At 52.2% G+C, this 18,000-nt stretch overlaps 1 protein-coding gene across 1 annotated transcript in view; it reads left to right on the forward strand.

Moving 5' to 3' along the window:
• The window catches only part of TFCP2L1 (transcription factor CP2 like 1), a 58,650-nt gene extending 41,134 nt beyond the window's left edge, over window positions 1-17,516 (forward strand). The window contains exons 8-15 of the mRNA XM_045867506.2: window positions 1,397-1,488; window positions 3,164-3,212; window positions 3,306-3,399; window positions 5,690-5,780; window positions 6,505-6,605; window positions 9,957-10,099; window positions 14,079-14,130; window positions 15,018-17,516. Of these exons, the coding sequence (XP_045723462.1) occupies window positions 1,397-1,488; window positions 3,164-3,212; window positions 3,306-3,399; window positions 5,690-5,780; window positions 6,505-6,605; window positions 9,957-10,099; window positions 14,079-14,130; window positions 15,018-15,064 (669 nt within the window). The 3' untranslated portion in view covers window positions 15,065-17,516. The remainder of the gene's footprint in view (window positions 1-1,396; window positions 1,489-3,163; window positions 3,213-3,305; window positions 3,400-5,689; window positions 5,781-6,504; window positions 6,606-9,956; window positions 10,100-14,078; window positions 14,131-15,017) is intronic.
• The last annotated feature ends 484 nt before the right edge of the window (window positions 17,517-18,000 follow it).

The raw sequence follows: 18,000 nt of genomic DNA on the forward strand, positions 1-18,000 counted from the left end.
GTTAGTTCTCCCCAGGCCCTAGTCCCCTCCATGGGGGCGCCCCAGGGTGCCCTCCATGCTCCCACAGCCCTCTGCCTCCAGACATCTTTCCCTTCTAGGCTGAACCTCAACCTCTCTGCTCCTGACTCTCCTCTGACCTCCACCTGATGGCCAGGGGTGCTTTAGACCATGTCCTTCCAAGCCCATCTCAGAGCGTGGTGCCGTTGGTCAAAACCCCCACCTGGCCCATGACCTTGCCAGGTGACAGGTTGTCGGCTTTTGCTCCTTAGCTCCACGAAATTCCAGTCCACATGCACAACAGAGTTAAATATTTACCAATCTGTGGCTCGGTGGGTGATAGTAAATCTTAGGAATGCTTCAAATTGGCTGTCTCCAAAGAGGTGTCATCACAGGGAAGGGAAGAAATGAATACTTTGTCCGCTGGCTTCCCCAACAGGCAAAACCTGTATGTCTTTGCTTTCTTTGGGCGATTCTCACATATGTTCATTTTTGGCTTCTGCACAAAAAGTGCCTTGAGGTCAAGGATCATGTCTTTCGTGTTTTCTTTGTCTCCCTTAGCTCCTAGCAGGACACCTGACATGTAACAAACACACGTAGAATGATGTCCAGAGGGGCTGGCCTGCTCTTGGAGGTGCTCACGTGCCTCGTGCTCTCCAGGGCCTTTCGGGCGATTCTGTTTTCAAATAGTGCAGGTTTTAGTACTGAACTTTTTGGTAAGATTTTTATTTATTTATTTATTTTAGGGAGCAAGAGAATAGGGGGAGGAGCAGAGGGAGAGGGAGAGGGACAAGCAGACTCCCTGGTGCGTGTGGAACCTGACGCGGGGCTCCATCTCATGACCCTGAGAGCATGACCTGAGCCGAAACCAAGAGTCTGGACACTTAACTGACTGAGCCACCCAGGCGCCCCAGTACTGAACTTCACTGATGATTTTTGTTTGGAAGTTATCCGTGTCCAGTGCCCCCTTTTTCATGCGTGGGCACACATTCATCTACACCTGGAAACCCTGCCCTCTCGGCAGCTGGTCTCTGTTGTCAGCTCTCTTTTCCTGTGGACCCAGGTGACCGATGAGGTTTCTTTCCTTTGTTGGTTCGACTGCTAGGAAGCTCACGGAGACGCATGCCTTGCTTTGCTTGCTCTGGGAATGGCTGAATCTCAGGTCTCTTCTCTGCCGTGCTTGATTTCTTGGGTGTGGCCCTAGTAAACCCACACTTCGTTGCCTCCTGTGGTCCCTGGGAGAATGTGGGGGAATGTTGAGGAATCTGTGGTTTCCTGCGCCGGCCTTGATGGATGCTGGTTTGGTTGGGGAGAGGAGCCGGGTCAGCACCTCTGTGGCCCGAGTTCCTCCTGACTACCACGGCCCGCGAGTCACTGCCGCCTTGTGCTCTTTCTGCAGTGCTCCCCGTGGCCGGACATGGCCTACCAAGTGAACAGCGCCCCGTCTCCAAGCTACAATGGCTCTCCAAACAGCTTCAGCCTTGGCGAAGGGTACGTCCGCCGTCTTTCCCTTCGGAGGTCCTGGAGTGATGATGGGTCTCGGCTCCTTTCTTGATCTTCTTCCCTGTGTCTTCCCCCTTTGGTGTGCTGACGCCAGTGTGGGCTGCAGGGAGGCACTTTGAATATGTGCACGTTTTCTGTGCTTGGACACGCTTCTGTAAACACTGTCTGCTGGGGCAGCAGCCCAGAACCCGCCCTCCCACCCCTTCCCCCCCTGTAGAAGCAGGTGGGCAGAATGGCCTTCTAGACAGATGGGGCCTTAGGAGCAGCCGTTCGGGTGGCTCAGTGGCTGCGAGGGCCCGTCCTGGTTCTTTCCGGGTCCTTGTGCGCATTCCCCAGGTAGCATGGGTCAGCGCAGGATGTTTCAGGGCTTGTAACACGGGAGTGGCCTCACTCCTGGTCACCCGGCTCTGCAGATGCACAGGCCACACAGACTGTAAGGTGACCGTTGTGCAGGGGTTGGCGGGCATCGGTCCGACCCGTCCCGGGCTGCGTGGCACAGGAAGGGCTCACGGCGCCACTGTGATGGCTGCGCATATCCTGATCCTGTTTCTGGGGGGCAGTGGGGAGCAGGGAGACACCAGGCAGGTTCAGCAGGTAGGCGTGGAACCTGTGGGCTCCTCAAAGCCCGTGCTTGGCGTACAGAGAACTTTACTAACGGGAGAGTGAGAGTGTCCATGAACTTGATTTCACAAGGTCACGAGGGGCCCCCCTGAGAAGGGGGCGCACATAGCCAAGGTGTCATGCTCAGATTCAGGTGGACCAAGTGTTAAATCCCCCCTTTCTAGGGGTGAGCTCCTAAACCTCCCTCAGCCTCACTTTGTCCGCTACCAAGGGAGTGAGGATTCACGCAGGGACGGGGGGACTGTGTAAGGCGCCCGGTGCCTCACGGACACTGGACAAAGGGCAGCTCTTGTCGCTGATGACCGGTCTGAGGATCATCCCAGCAAGGGCCTGTTCTTCATTGCTCCTGTGGTAAGGTGCACGCAAAGTAACACTTACCAGGTTGTCATTTTAAATGTAGAATGAGACACCTACGTCCATCCACGTTGTGCCTTCTCCACGGTGTCTGTCTGGGAGGGTCACTTAAAGATGTATCTTTCTCTTAATTTAAAAAAGTCCAGGTGTTCATGTCTGTGCCTTCCCCATGGGTGAGCCCCGGAGGGAGGGCAGTGTGTCTCCAGCCATGAGAATGTTCTCCTCGTGGATGGATGCCACTCTGCGGCCTGCCTGTTCAGGGCGGGATACCTCCCCAGGAGCCCGCAGCCCTCTCCTGTCTCCACAGAGAGGGGTTTGGCTGCCGCTGTCCAGGCACCCAAACGGCACCTGGGGCTCCTCGGGCAGATTGCCCTCCCCTGGGGCCGAGGCTGGTGGGGGATCTCTGCGTGGGAGGGAATCGGATGCAAACAAACCCCAAGCTCGGGGTGGAGGGGTGATTTGTTGGCCCGGCTGTGTTGCTAGTCAGAACGTTGTGTCTGCCCTGAAGGGTTGGTCAGGGATTTTGAGGGATTGTGTGGGCGGTTCCGCCTACGTGTCTCTGACCTGGGAAATTCTTGAGGCCCTGCTGCATTTATAAGGGAGTGCCATTCCATGAGGGGAGGGGAGAGCGCTGGGCTGGGAGAAGGGACTGTCCCCACAGCTGATCACCGGGTCTCTTCCTTTGCAGGAACAGCTCTCCGACGCACCCGGTGGAGACCCTGCCCCTGGGCAATGATGTAAGTGTCTGCAGCAGGACTCTCTGGCTGGGTGTCCCTGGGCAGACCCGGCGTGGTCATGTCAAGGCCCCCCTCCTCTCTCTCTGCCTGCAGCACCTGCTTCCGTCAGCCTCGATCCAGGATGCCCAGCAGTGGCTCCACCGAAACAGGTTCTCACAGTTCTGCCGGCTCTTCGCCAGCTTCTCGGGTGAGCATCTCTGTGTTGTTCTTAAAACCCACAGGGATCTTAGAAGCACTTCACAAAGCCAGTTGCCTTCCTGGACTTGCCCGCACTCCCTGCTGGGCCATGGTTTGTTCCTGGGGACCCAGTGTGGCGTGGGTCACTCGCTCACTTTTTGCTGACCCTGGGCCAAGTGCTAAAATAGGAAGCCCTGCCTCTCGGCATTTCCAGTCGAGTGTGGCTTTCAGGGAGGACCATCTGGGTCCCCTGGGGTGGGCCCTAGTCTGCCCGGGAAAGGCCCCCCGCGCCAGACGGGCTGGGGCACACTCAGCAAGCCTTCTTAGCACTTTTCCCACCAACATGCCGCCCATCCGTCACGCTGTCTCTGGAGCCACGACCTGGGAGATGGTGATGAAGGCCACAGGGGAGAAGGGGAGGCTGCTTCTTCCTTTACACTCTTACCAGAGGGGCCGGCAGACAGAGACCCGGAGCCAGGGCTGTCTGGCATAAGGGTAAACAGAGCAGTGAACCCTGCCACCAAGTCGAGTCAATCCACAGTGACCAGGAATAAAGTTTTGACCCAGAACTAGAGGAGTGGCTCCCAAGGACATCTGTGAGAAGGGAAGGAAAACCACACATGGTTGTCTCAGTTCAGCTTTTGCAAGAACTTCGGGGAGGCAGGTACGAGGAGGGTCGGGCGGGGACCCTGTCCTCAGGAGCTTGCAGCTTTGAGTCTGCACAGATGTGTGAACCACGCATTTCAGTGCAGCATGACCCTTTGGTGGTGGGCAGGCTCAGAAGAGGGATCTGGCTCTGGTCAGGGAGGAGCAGGGAGGGATGCTGCCATTTTTGGGGCGGGAGGGGGGTTGCTCAGCATATGCCTTCCCGAGACTGTGCCCTTGAGCAGGGGCTGGGCCCAGGGAAGGAAGTGAGCCAAGTGGGTATGGGGACAGTGAAATGTCCAGGCAGGGGGTGGGGGGGTGGGAGAAGTGCAAGGGCCACAAGGTGGGGGCCTGCCTGGTGTGTTGGCACAGAGCTGGGCACCCAGGTGAGTGGGGCTAAGTGGACTGGGGAAGGAGGTGAGGTCAGAGAGAGACCGAGGGGCCTGGTAGAACAATGGAGGGATTTGGGGCGCTTTTACTCCTTATGTAGTGGGAGCCATTGTGCCTGCAGAATTATGCCTGGAACTGCATCTGAACCATGGCAGGAAAAGGGGGTTGGATATCGTCGCTCCTGGCCATGTGGCCGCTGGCTGGTTTTTAGCAGAAGGCTGATAGCATACTTGTCCCTTGGAGAGACCATATGGGCAATAAGGCTCTAAGGGACTCTTTGGGCTTTGAGGAAGGGACTGCATCCACAGATAAAGATGTTCATAGATCTTTATTCATAATCTCTCCCAGCTGGGAGCAACCCCCGTGCCCATCAGCAGAGAATGGACCCATGATTGTAGCGTATTCATGCAACGGATAATACCTGATAATGGCCATGAATGCTCTCTAACCACAGACAGCATGAATGAGCCCTTAAACAGGACTTGGAGGCCGGGAGCCGGACGTAGGAAAGTACATCCTATTCCATTCCGCTTACGTAAATTTCAAAGAAGCCAGCACGACTTTTTTTTTTTTTTTTTTTAAAGATTTTATTTATTTATTTATTTGACAGAGAGAGACAGAGCGAGAGAGGGAACACAAGCAGGGGGAGTGGGAGAGGGAGAAGCAGGCCCCCCGCAGAGCAGGGAGCCCAATGTGGGACTCGATCCCAGGACCCTGGGACCATGACCTGAGCCGAAGGCAGATGCTTAACAACTGAGCCACCCAGGCGCCCGCCAGCACGACTTTTAAGTGCGAGGAGTCAGGATGGTGGTTCCCCAGAGGCGGGGGGTGGCCGGCCTGGGGGGCCAGCGGGAGGTGGGAACGTTCTGCCTCTCACTCCCAGTGGCTGCATGCAGGTAGCTGTGCACTTGTGCATTTAGACAAGTGCTCGTGTCATCAGCGGCCTGTGCTAGGTTATGTGCACTTGTGTTATATGCCAGTGAATGGTACAGAGGGAGGGACGGGAGCTCAGCTGGTGAGGACCTGTCGGCTTTTGTAAATGTCTGTCTGTTCTGTTGACCTTTGAGAACACCACTCCTCTCTGGGGCTGTGATTTCCTGATGTTTAGCTTTTTGTTGTTTCTGTCTCCGTGGAACGTCCAGTGCCCCCTGAGCATGAGGCTGACTCTTCCCTGTCCCCTGCCCACCGTGCAATGTCTGCAGGTGCCTGAGGACAGAAGCTTTTCTGTGTGTCCCGCTAACGGGCGGCCCCACTTCCCTGCTTAGGTGCTGACTTGCTCAAGATGTCTCGAGACGATCTGGTCCAGATCTGTGGCCCTGCAGATGGGATCCGGCTCTTCAATGCCATCAAAGGCCGGTGGGTGTCAGTTTCCAGCTGGACGCAGGGTATGGCAGGGAGCCCCATCTCAGCCAGGGCTGGGCTGGGTCTGCCACAGTGGAAATGTTCAGGGCCACGCTGTTCAGTCCAGCAGCCCTGGCCAGATGTGGCTGTGGGGCACTTGGTCTCAGGCTAATGTGACTGACCAAGCGAGTTTTAAGTCTCATTTCCCTTTCACGCATGGACAGCACAGTTTTAGAGTGAGGGCGAGAGACTGGGTGTGCATCTCAGGTCTGCCTCTTAAGAGTTGTACACTAGACGAAAGTCCTAACCCCTGTTGAGCCTCGGTTTCCTCCTCTGTAAAATGAGGGCCATGGTTCCAGCACCCTAGGTGTGTGAGGATGAAATGAGGTAGGCATGTGAAGTTCTGGAAATGGTGCCTGGGGCAGGGTAAGCCAGAGAAAGTGTTTGCTCTTGTTATTGCCCTGAAAAACACCTTGTGTCTTGAGACGCATGTTCTGGGCAGAGTGCCCTCATGGCAGCTTACAGGACTTGGAGGGGTTGGCCCATCCCTCTGCCTTTGGGCAAACCTGCATGAAGCCGTAGAGGCCCAGCCAAAGGCCTTCTGCATCCCCGCGGCCTCCTTTCTTCTCCCTGAATCCTCTCTGCTAGTTCCAGCCTGTGTTCTGGAACGTTCTGGAACGTTCCTCCCCACCACCCCCCTCCCCCAATACCTGCTATTTATTTCCCTTCCTCCTGCCAGGAATGTGAGGCCAAAGATGACCATTTACGTCTGTCAGGAGCTGGAGCAGAACCGAGCACCGCTGCAGAAGCGGGATGGTGGTGGGGACAGCAGTCTGTGTGGTGAGTTGTGGGGAGCCCTCCCCTGCCCCGCCAACCCAGGGCTGGTTACCGGGTGGCCAGGTCACAAGAAGACACAGCAGCAACATGAGTCCTCTTGCCCAGAACATGTCCACCGATCACCTCACTCTGCTTTTCTCAGAGGGTTTTTTTTTTTCCAAAGGATGAGTTTTTGTTAAACTTCCTCCTGGGATTGAAATGTTTAAGGTGGAAGTCCTGTCCCGGAACAGCTGGTCCAGCTTACTTATTTGCTCCCTGGGGAGCAGACCCAGAGAGGGGATGTGTCCCCCGACAGCCGCTTGCTTAGCCACTCGTGGTTGAATTGGGCATCAGGCCTTCCGGCTCCCAGGCTAGTGACGCTCGATGGCCTGATTCCCGGAGCGCTTCCTCCTGTGGTGTCCCCCCAGCTGGACGAGTCTTCCCCATTTGGTTTGGTGGCTGCCCGAGGGCGAAGGAGCACGGCTGCGGGAGCTAGAGGTACCTCAGGGGCACGTGACTCTTCTGGGTTGGCAGTTTGGAGGCAGTTTGGTGAGAGGACAGAAGCGTCGAGGTCAGCTGAGTCTGGACACCAGTGCTGGCCATGCCGTGTGTTGGCCATGTGGCCTTGGGCAGGGTATCAGGGCCCGTGCATCTGCTTCTGCACGTGCAGATAGCGACGCTACCCCCAGAGGTGGGAGGTTTCGGCGAGACAAGGCGTGTAAGGCAAAGCGCCTTGCTTCTGAGCGTCTGTGAGTGCTGACGGTCTGACCAGTGGCTGGTCTCCAGCTGCAGAGTCCTTGCTCTTCTGCGTATGTCTGCAGAGAGCGAGGGAGCACTGGAGTAGGAAGGCTCACCGAGTCCCTGTCCAAAGGGCTTCCTGTGTGCTCGCTTACTCGCTTCTCCTAGTAGGCACTGTTGGTGACGTTGTTTCGCTGGGGGGGACACTGAGGCACAGGGTGGATCACTGCCCCCAGATGGCAGCATTGTACGTGGCAGAGCCAGGACCCAAACATTCGGACCCTGGGGGCTGGCTTCTGAGCCCTCCGTCTGGCCCCTCTACATTTCTGGAGAACGGCTAGGTCCTTCTCCTCCTTCTCAGCTGTTAGCCCGTGAAGGACAGATCTTGAGCCTTGGGGTTTCCTGCACATGCGGAAAGGGCAGCGTCGTGCATGGCACCTGCTCAGGGCAGGTGCTCCAAGCAGAGCTCGTGATTTATGCTCATGGAGGCCCCGAGTGCTGGTGCTGCCCCTGCACACACCCTGGGGCCCCGGGACATATAGAGATTATTCCAGGGCTTGCTTCTAGGGTGGCTGAGTTGGGACATGAGCCTGGGATTGCCTACTCTAGAGCCTCATGTTTCCCCAAGCTGCCGCCAACACGGCCCTGGAGGAGAGGTGGCTTGGGAGGCGTTCAGAGGAGTGTCCCACAGACCCTTCAGCTGCCCCAAGCACTCCTGGCTGCCCCCACACTCACCTGGGGCAGGAAAGGCTGGTGACCACAGGTTACAACAAAACGCGCTGGACTGCAAGCCGTCTGGGTCTTTCTGGCCAGCCTGATTTGTTGGAGGAGTGAACTCAGAAAAAGTGGAAGGGGCTCCGAAATGTTGAAAAGCAGCAAAAGTACATTCGAATCTGTTACAGAAGGCAATGCTAGGGAAGAGCTGTGGCATTCTTACCTGCTGTCCGCACTGGGAGGGGCGGTGGCCACATGCTCTGCACAGAATCTGATGGTGGGTCAGCCTGTCTGAAATCCTGGGACGGCCGATCTGTCGTGTGGCTGGAACGCCAGGGCCTCTGCCACCCCCTCTCAGAGGGAGCTGGTGTGTGTGTGTGTGTGTGTTTGTGTGCGCGTACGTGCATGCATGTGCATATGTGCTTTGGAAATACAGGGCCTCTGAAACCAGGGGTTCCTCAGTTGAGGTAGGAGTTTGGGAACTTCTAGTTTAATCCTGTTGTGCTTTGCTTTTGAGAAACCTGAGGCCCCCCCACCCCGGGTGTTGAGTCATCTGCCCCAGGGCACCCACAGAGCTGGGTTTCCTATAAGGAAGCATTTCCAGCCTCCAGGTCGGTGTTCTCTTCTAGTGGGCTGGTGGTGCTCCCACTGCCCCTCTTCCCTTTGTGGTCACGGTGCTGGAATGGAGTGGTATTTGTGCTGTGGAGAAGGGCAAGGACAAGACCCTTGTGATGTCAGGTCAGTTACCCCTTGTGGAGAAAGGGGAACCCTCCTACACTGCTGGTGGGAATGCAAGCTGGGGCAGCCACTCTGGAAGACAGTATGGAGCTTCCTCCAAAAGTTAAAAATAGAGCTACCCTATGACCCACCAGTTGCAGTACTAGGTATTTACCTAGAGGATACAAACAGTGATTTGAAGGGGCACCTGCACCCCAGTGTTTATAGCAGTGATGTCCACAGTAGCCAAACTATGGAAAGAGCCCCGATGTCCATTGACAGATGAATGGATAAACAAGATGTGGTATATATACACAATGGAATATGAGTCAGCCATCAAAAAATGAAATCTTGACATTTGCAATGACGTGGATGGAACTAGAGGGTATCATGCTAAACGAAATAAGTCAGAGGAAGACAATTATATGACTTCTTCATATGTGGAATTTAAGGAACAAAACAGAGGATCATAGGGGAAGGGAGGGAAAAACAAAAAGACAAAACCAGAGAGGGAGACAAACCATAAGAGACTCTTAATCATAGGAAACAAACTGAGGGTTGGGGGAGGGGAGGGGGGTGGAGGATGGGGTAACCGGGTGATGGGCATTAAGGAGGGCACGTAATGTAATGAGCACTGGGTGTTATACACGACTGACGAATCACTGAGCTCTGTGTCTGAAACTAATAATGCACTATATGTTAATTCATTGATTTTAAATAAAATTTTTTTTAAAAGTAGCAGTTATCCTTAAATCCCGCTCTTGGCCCCTTAGAGCCATCTAGTGACCCCTCTGGGCCATGGAAAGAAAGGAAAGGGGATGCAGGAGTTCTTCCTCTCGCAAGGGTGTGCGTCTGGCCACACGTCAGAATCACTAGAAGCTTGTTAAAGATACAGAGCTCTCCAGCCTCTGCGCCGCCATGGGCGTCATTGGGTATGGGCTGGATGCAGGAATTCTCCATTTTACGTACGATCTCCCAAGGGAGGCTGGTACAGGAATGAAGAACTGTGGCCTGGCTGCCTTGCCCTTGCCACTGGGCTGTGCAGAGGCTTTGTGCCTGTTACAGCCGGATCCCACGGAATGAGTCTGGGCACGAGTATCCGTACAACCGAGGGACTGATTCTGGGGGGGTGGGTTGAGCTTGGGGGTAGGCAGGCTCCTCAGCAGGGGTGTGTTCTATAGAAGGCCCTGTCCCTTGCCCCTCCAGTGTACCATGCCATCTTCTTGGAAGAGCTGACGACCTTGGAGCTGGTTGAGAAGATCGCCAACCTGTACAGCATCCCCCCCCAGCATATCCACCGAGTCTACCGGCAGGGCCCCACGGGCATCCACGTGGTGGTGAGCAACGAGGTGAGCACTGCCCCCACCCCGACTCGTGGCCCGGGGCTTGGGGCCGTAGGGAGGCGCGGCAGACCTGCTCCAGAAACGCCCCAGCTGGGGTTTGGGGATGACTTCTGCCCAAAGATGGCGAATGGGTTTTGTCTGCATGCCATAGGCTCTTGGCTGCCCCTGGAGTGCGGGGGTGGGGGGAGTTCCGAGGCTCTGAATAGCTACCTAGTATCCACTCCTTACCCCATCCTCGGCCGGCCGTGCGCCATGCAGGAACTGTGGCATTGACTGCACCCCTGCCCCCAGGATGCTTACAGTCAGGGCTGTGAGAAGTCAGGAGGGAGAGCAGCAGGTCCCAGGGGTGGTGGAATGGACGGCGGTCCGGGTGGTGGAGAGGACGCAGGTCACATGGGAGCCCAGAGCCCTTCTCTGCTGACCCGCGAAGGTGCCACGGCCTTCCTGGGTCTGCCCTTGGCTGCACAGATCTATGCGGGGCACGAGCGGCCTCTGGCAGAGGGCACAGAGTGATCTGGTCCCACTCATGGCCAAGGAGGGTTTGCAGCTACATCTAGACATTCCTGATGCCTCGTTTTAAGCTTGTTCTGTCCTGGACCCCTCCTCTTGCTAATAATAGTCTGGAGTGCCGGCATTTATCCACTGCTTACTGTCCTAAGTACACATGTTGTGACTCATTTATTAATCCTGACAGCCTCCCTATGAACTGGGTGAAATCGCATTTCACAGGTAAGAAACTGAGGCCCAGAGAGGCTGAGTAATTGCCCCAGGTCGCACGGCCGGTAAAGGGTGGAGCTAGGGTGGGAACCCTGGTGTCCAGCTGCAGAGCCCACCTCCCCTGAAATGACGCCTTTAGAGAAACAGAGCTGGTCTGATGGGATAAGGGGGGGGCACGCTGAGCCCCCAGCAGACCCCAGCAAGCCCATTGTGGGAGCTCTGAGAGCATCTTTGTAGAGGAAATGGTACATGAATGGTGTCTGGGGAAGTAGAGAGAATGTGGGCTCTGGAATTGGACATGTGTTCCCACCCGGACCTTGCTGCTAGGAGCGGTGTGACTCTGGGCAGATTTACTTAACCCCTTTGAGCCTCCGTTTCCACATCTATAAAATGGGGATCATTACACCCACTGAGCAGGTTGTAGTAAGGATCAAATGAGAAAACAAAACAGTGTCAGGCACCGGGAGATACCAGATAAGCTGGTGGTCGTGGTAATTGACAGTGCTGGGCACTTTTAACTTTGGGGAGTAAGTGATGGAGAGATCTTTAAATTTGATAGTATATAAAGTGTAAGGCTTATAATGGTCTGTATATTTCATATATTGTCATTATTGGTGATAATCCTATTCCCACTTGTCATTACAATTGCCCAAGCCCCTTGAATGGGAGTCCCCATTTCATGGGAGTTTGGTCCTGGAGGTTGGCAAAGCGCTGGTGGTTTTCTTCCTCTTGAATTAAAAAGCAATTCATGGAGCACCTGGCTGGCTCGGTTGGGGGGGAGCATGAGACTCTTGATCTTGGGGTTGTGAGTTCGAGCCCCATGTTGGGTGCAGAGATTACTTAAAAATAAAAAATAAATTCACAGCATAAGTCAGGAAATATAAAACAGCGGAGGGCAAATGTGAAAGGCACTTGTCTTCCCCACTCTTTTCCTAGAGGAGTGCATATTATCTTGGATGTGATTCTGCCAGATAATGTTTTGTGCGGGCATCTGTCGTGTGCCTGAGCATTGTATAGGTGTGGATTCCTAAAACACCCAACAGAGATCCAGCTGTACATTTATCTGCCACTGGCTGGTTTTGCCCCCTGGTCAGAATTCCTTCCATATCATTCCACTGAAATCTCAGGCAGCTGTTTCCCTATCCCCACTTCCCAGACAGACTGGAGCCCAGGGTTCCTGACCTGAGCACTTCCTTGAGAATAGCCAGGGAGGTTCTGACACCTGAGCAGTGAGTGGGCTGCCGTGGTGGCGCAGGAAAACTCGGCACTCTGCATTTCGGAATGAATTTCTTTGGTGAAGACAAAAGCCAAGAATGTGCGGAACCCTTGCCGTGTCATGGGTCCCTACAGGAAGTCCCTTCCCCAGCTCGCCCTGTGCCCTCCTGAGTGGGCAGTTAAGCAAGTGAAGCAGAGAACAGAACCACAGTGCTACCTCAGCTAAGTAGGCGATTCATATTCCCCGAAGTCTCCTTGCCTCTTAACCCTGAATCAATTGGAAACCTTTGGTTCTTAATTGCCCCGACTGCTGGAGGCAGCCCGGCCAGCCGCCGCGGAGCCGGCCCCTGAGGTGCAAGGGCACTTAATTAAACAAGGGAGTTACTGATTAAGCCCATGTGGGCTCTGCGTAGGGCTTCGCATGCCCAAGTGGCTGGGCTGCCAAGAGTCCTAGAGGGAGCAGGCCAGCAGTATAGAATAAATGTACTTCACGCATCATTAGGCTCCACAGGGAGGGGCAGGGGTCGACAGGTGGATGGATTTGCAGGTTTTGGGGCAATAATCCAGAGGAGGCAATGACATGTGGGTTGCATTTTTTTTTTAATTTGGAAAGGGGTTTTGCTGCGTGTTAGGTAGTATGTGTGTTGTGGGTATGTTTTAAATATTTTTTAAATAGTCTTTTTCCATTTATATTGCGAAGTATGGCATATGTATGCAAGGAGTCTATAGAACTTATTTTTACAGTTTAAGTAAGTGTCCAATACCTGCACTCAGGTTGATGCAGTATTATATTAGAAGCCTCTTTGTGGGCTGATTACCTCTTCCACTCCACCTCTCCACCTCTCCACCTGCTGGTCTGAATTTTGTACTGATTATTCCCTTTTCCTTCTCAATATATTGTTTTGATTTTGCCCATTTTAAAACTTCATATAGGTGGGATAATAGCATGTTTTCCTGTGACTTTCTTTGATTTTACTTTATATTTTTGAGATTTACGCATGTTGAGATGCTGCCGGAGGCCCCTGGCCCACTGGATGGCGTGGCGTGATTAGGTGACCGTTCGTTCGTGCTTCTACTACTGACTGGCATGGGGGCTGCTTCCAGTTATCTTTTTTTTTTTTAAGTTTTTATGCAAGTAATCTCTGCATCCCACGTGGGGCTCCAAGTCAACCCTGAGATCAAGAGTCGCACGCCCTTCAGGCTGAGCCAGCCAGGTGCCCCTCCAGTTCCCGTTCTTCCCAGCCAGTGCTGCTGTTTGTGTTCTTAGGTGTGCTTTGTGTGTGCACGTGCAGGGCTTTCTCTAGGACGCTGGCCTGGAAGAGTAAGGTACCCAATCCTGTGGACAGCTTTGTAAAGTGGTTGTAGAGATTAACGCTCCACCAGCAGTGGGGGCCCATTCCTATTGTTCTGTATATTGGTTCTGTTCTTCTGTCATGGGAGCAGCCCCATTTTACAGATGGGGCACAGAGACCAGAAGGGGAAAGGCTGACTTCTCCAAGGTCACCTGGTAGTTAACCAAAACAAGAACTGCGGAGGCGGCTGAGTAATTGTTCTATTCCTGCCACTTTGTGGACATAGGGAGTGGTGCTATGTTTATATTGGTCCTCATAGGACTCTGATATGCAGAGGCTACTAATTACCAAGGTTTGTTTTTTTTTTTAGCACTTTAGTTTTTTTCTTTGTTGATATTATACACATACATTCTCTTATAATGTGTCCGTTATAGGGATTGGAGGTCCTAGTAAGTAGGAAAAAGGAAAACGAAAGCAAACAAACATGTAGTCCTGTATTAAACGTTAACGTTTCACTTCCCTGCCTGGGTCCTTTCTGTCCTTTATGTTCAGGTTTTGTTAATTACGACTGCGATCATCTCGTATATTTATCTTGTTTCGTGTTTCCTTAGTGAGTGTTAAGTGGAACTATTTTCCTGCATTTGTGCAAACACAGTGACTGTCATTTCTGCCTCCTACGGTGGCTGGGCCCCGTGTCACTGAGGCTTTTCATATTATGAACTCACTGTTGAAGGGACATGGTCTCTCTTTTTGCCTTCCAGATGGTGCAGAATTTCCAAGATGAGTCTTGTTTTATCCTCAGTACCTTAAAAGGTAAAGCCCCCTCCCCGCATACCCCTTTTTCTTGTTTAATTGAAGTAAGCGGGGCCTGCCTGCACAGTGGGTCCCTCGAGAGACATTACCTGGGAACATCCTCTGGGGAAAAGGACGTTTCCCGTTTCACGTCCTGTGAAACCCTGCCCTGGAGATGTGGGAACTTTTGAGATTGGCTCCAAAATCAGTTCTGAAAGGGAAATCCTGGCCAGGCAACATGTTCTCCATGAACTCAGTACTTGAGTAGAAGTAAGATGCATTTGAGTTTTTCTACAATGAGGGTCTCCAGGAGGAGCAAGTGTGGAATACAGCAGCTGAGCCTGCAGGCCTAGTAGGTCAGGGATCTGGGGCAGGGGTGGGGCATGAAGGTTTCACCTGAGGAAGGGGTCTGAAAGGAACATCTTGTCCCAGGAGAAAGGGGAGACTAGCTGTGACCTTCCTTAGCGCTGGGGCAGGTGAATGTATGGAGTATATCAGAATGAAAGCCCTATGACTGGGTCATAGACCCTGAACGGTGACAGGGCCATTCTTGTCCTCCCCTGTTCTCTAGATCTAGCCAGCAGCTGCCTTCAGAGTGCTGGGGGCCACAATACCCTGAGAACCGCAGTTTGTCCAAAGCCGCCTTGGATAGAGGGCCTTCAGTTCTTGGGCCTAGAGCTGTGGTAGAAAGGCCCATTGCCGAAGAGAGACTCAGTCAGGCAGAAGGCATGTGAAGGCATATGTTGAAATACCTATTTTTGTTAGCACACTTCGCTCTCTGCAGTTGTGTTTTGAGCCAGTATCCATGGCGGGGCTTCTGGTACACCCGTACCGTGCCCTCCCCGATTCCCCAAGGTCACAGCGTCGTGCCTTTCTTCCTGTAAAATGCCCAGTGTTTGTCTTTGCAGCCGAGAGCAATGACGGCTACCACGTCATCCTGAAATGTGGCCTCTGAGCAGAAGCAGCGTGTGTAAAGTAAAGCCTCCACCTCCCAGCCCCGTGGATTCCCTTGGACGTAGAAGTGGCACCTCTGTAGGCTGCGGCCTCACCTGGCAAGCTGTGACTAGGAGGGCCTTGGCCCCGTCTGAAAACCACGGACCAGTAACAGCGGAAACCCGTGGATGCGGTCTCTGGCATGCGGAAAGCCAGTGGCTCCTCTCTCCCTTCCTCTTGGCCTCCGGCTTTTGAATCGTTCCTTGTTCTTTGCCTGCTGTCCTAGAGAGGCGAACAGTGGGGGCATCTTCTCTGAAACCCCTCACTCCCTTGTTGGAGGCTAGGTCACTGGGTATCTTGGTGCCACTGTACCCTTCTGAACCACTCCCCTGCCTCCAGGGAAAGCCCTGCCTCACCCCCAACCTTCCCCTTCTTTGGTAACCGGCTCCGTGACCAGGACTGCTGACTGGATGTAGGTGGGTCGCCTCCATTCTGTCTTAATGTTGGTTTCCCTTCTCGGCGACCCTGGTGAGCATCTGTCTTTCCAGTTCTCGGATGGATTGATGGGAATGGGATTTATTCTGTGCCTTCTGCTTCTTTCACCTTCACTCTCATTTCTAAGGACCTGCCGCTGCGGCGCCCAGAGATGGGCTCTCCTGTCTCTGCGTTAGTCATGTAGACACTACAGTGCATGCGTAGGACCCGCCACACAGACCCGGGTCTGTGCCCTTGGGAGGGAGGGAGAGGATAGAACAACTATTTTCAGGTACTTTCTCACGCATATAAAAGGGATGAGAACAAAACGATTTATTTTTTCTTGAACTTATTTTATATAATTTTATTTCCTCAGCAATCATGGGTAAAAGGAGGACATTTTAGGAAATGAGTGTCCCACTGTGTGATCAGATGACCTTGACAGTCATGATAGCAGGCCCTTGTGCATGGACTGAACCAAGTCCCGAATAGAGAAGACCTTGGTTAACCACTGCCAAACTTGCCAAGTTTCCTAGGGACTTTGTCTCCTCTCTGAGGACCCCCATTTAAATGTTTATCTTTTTTCATGTGTAGAGAGAGTGTTTAGGGCATTTTGCCTGCATTGGGATGGTTGGATCACCTCTCTTAGTGGCTTAATTATGGGGAAATTTGAGTATACTGAGGAATTAGTCTTCATCTTGCCTCTGTTTCCTGGGACCCAGTCATCTAAACCCTTTGCTTAACTTAGGTTTATCTTCCAAAGCACCAGGAAGCCCTATGACCAACGGAGCAGGATTTTACAACTTCTAAAGTGCAGCTTTGGGGAATATAGGGAATATAGATAGTGTTAGGGTCAAAGATGATCAGAACTGGGTAGACCTTGTTTTACAGATGAGGAAACTGAAACCTAGAGGGGCAAAGCCACCTGCCTGATAATCACGTAGTGACAGGGCAGTGATAGAAATTTATCATATAAATCAAGACACTTCAGATGGCGAAAGGGGCTCTCTAGTCATGGTTATGTTGGGACAACAGATATGGTGTTCCTCCAGAGTACAACAGGCTCCTGATTCCTTTTCTGTTTTACAGGAGGATGGGGAGCAGGTAACAGCTTTATTGAGCTATAATTCACATACCATACAGTGTACCCATTTATAGTATACAACTCAGTGGTTTTTAGTGAATTCACAGAATCAGCACATTCAATTTGAGAAGATTTTCCTTACCCCCAAAAGAAACCCTATTCCCTTAAGCGATCACCTTCCCTCTCTCCCCCCAACTTCGTTGGTCCTAGGCAACTGCAAATCTACTTTCCATATAGATTTACCTATTCTGGACCTATCATGGTGGCCTTTTGTGGCTGTTTTTTTGTTTTTTTTTTTAAACTAAATGTTTTCTAGGGTCATCCATGTCGAACATGTATCCATACTTCAATTCTTGTTAGAGCTGAATAATGTTTTGTTCTACACTACACTGCATGTGTAGGACCCGCGACACAGACCCGGGTCTGTGGATATACTTACCACATTTTGTATATCCATTCACCAGTTGATTGATACATGGGTGGTTTCTACTCTTTGGCTATTATGAATAATGCTGCTATGAACATAGTTGTACAAGTTTTTATGTACACATATGTTTTCATTTCTTTGGGGTATATACTAGGAGTGGAATTGCTGGGTCATATAGAACTCTGTGTTTAACTTTTTGAGAAACAGCCAAACTGTTTTCCAGAGCAGTCAGACCGTTTCACATTCCCACCAGCAGCGCACGAAGGCTCCGATTTCTCCACATCCTCACCAACGCTTGCTAATTATCTGCCTTTTTGATTAGAGCATTCTAATGGGTGTGAAGTGGTGTCTCCTTGTGGTTTTGATTTGTATTTCCCTGACGGCTAATGATGTTGAGCCTCTTTTCATGTGCTTATTGGCCATTGTCTTCTTTGGAGAACTATTTAGATCCTTGTCCATTTGTGTTTGGGCCATTTGTCTTTTTTTATTACTGAGTTGCATGAGTTCTTTGTATATTCTAGATGGAGATCCCTTATCAGATACGTGGTCTGGTAAAACTTTCTCCCATTCTGTGTATTGTCTTCACTTTCTTATGATGTCCTTTGGAGCACAAGTTTTTAATTTGGATGACGTCTAAGATACGTGTTTTTGTGGCTTGTGCTTTTCGTGTCGTATCTGGAAAACCATTGTGTAATCCAAGGTCAAGAAGATTTATGCCTTTGTTTCCTTCTAAGATTTTTTTTTACAGTTTTAGCTCTCCAGTGGCCTTTGATTCATTTTAGGTTACTTTTTGTATATGGTATGAGGTAGAGGTCAGCATCCTTCTTGTGAGTGCAGATGCCCGGTTCCCCCATCAGTTGTTGACTCTTGCTAAAGGCCCCTGATTCTTACTGGATCTTTTCTTCTGGGGCATGGGGCTGTCATTGGGAAACTCCTTTTTTTTTTTTCCTTCTTTTTCTTTTTTAAAACCCAG

This window comes from Mirounga angustirostris, unplaced genomic scaffold (genome assembly GCF_029215605.1).
Source record: "Mirounga angustirostris isolate CCGP_5_RB_7025 unplaced genomic scaffold, mMirAng1.0.hap1 SCAF_3, whole genome shotgun sequence".
NCBI lineage: Eukaryota > Metazoa > Chordata > Mammalia > Carnivora > Phocidae > Mirounga > Mirounga angustirostris.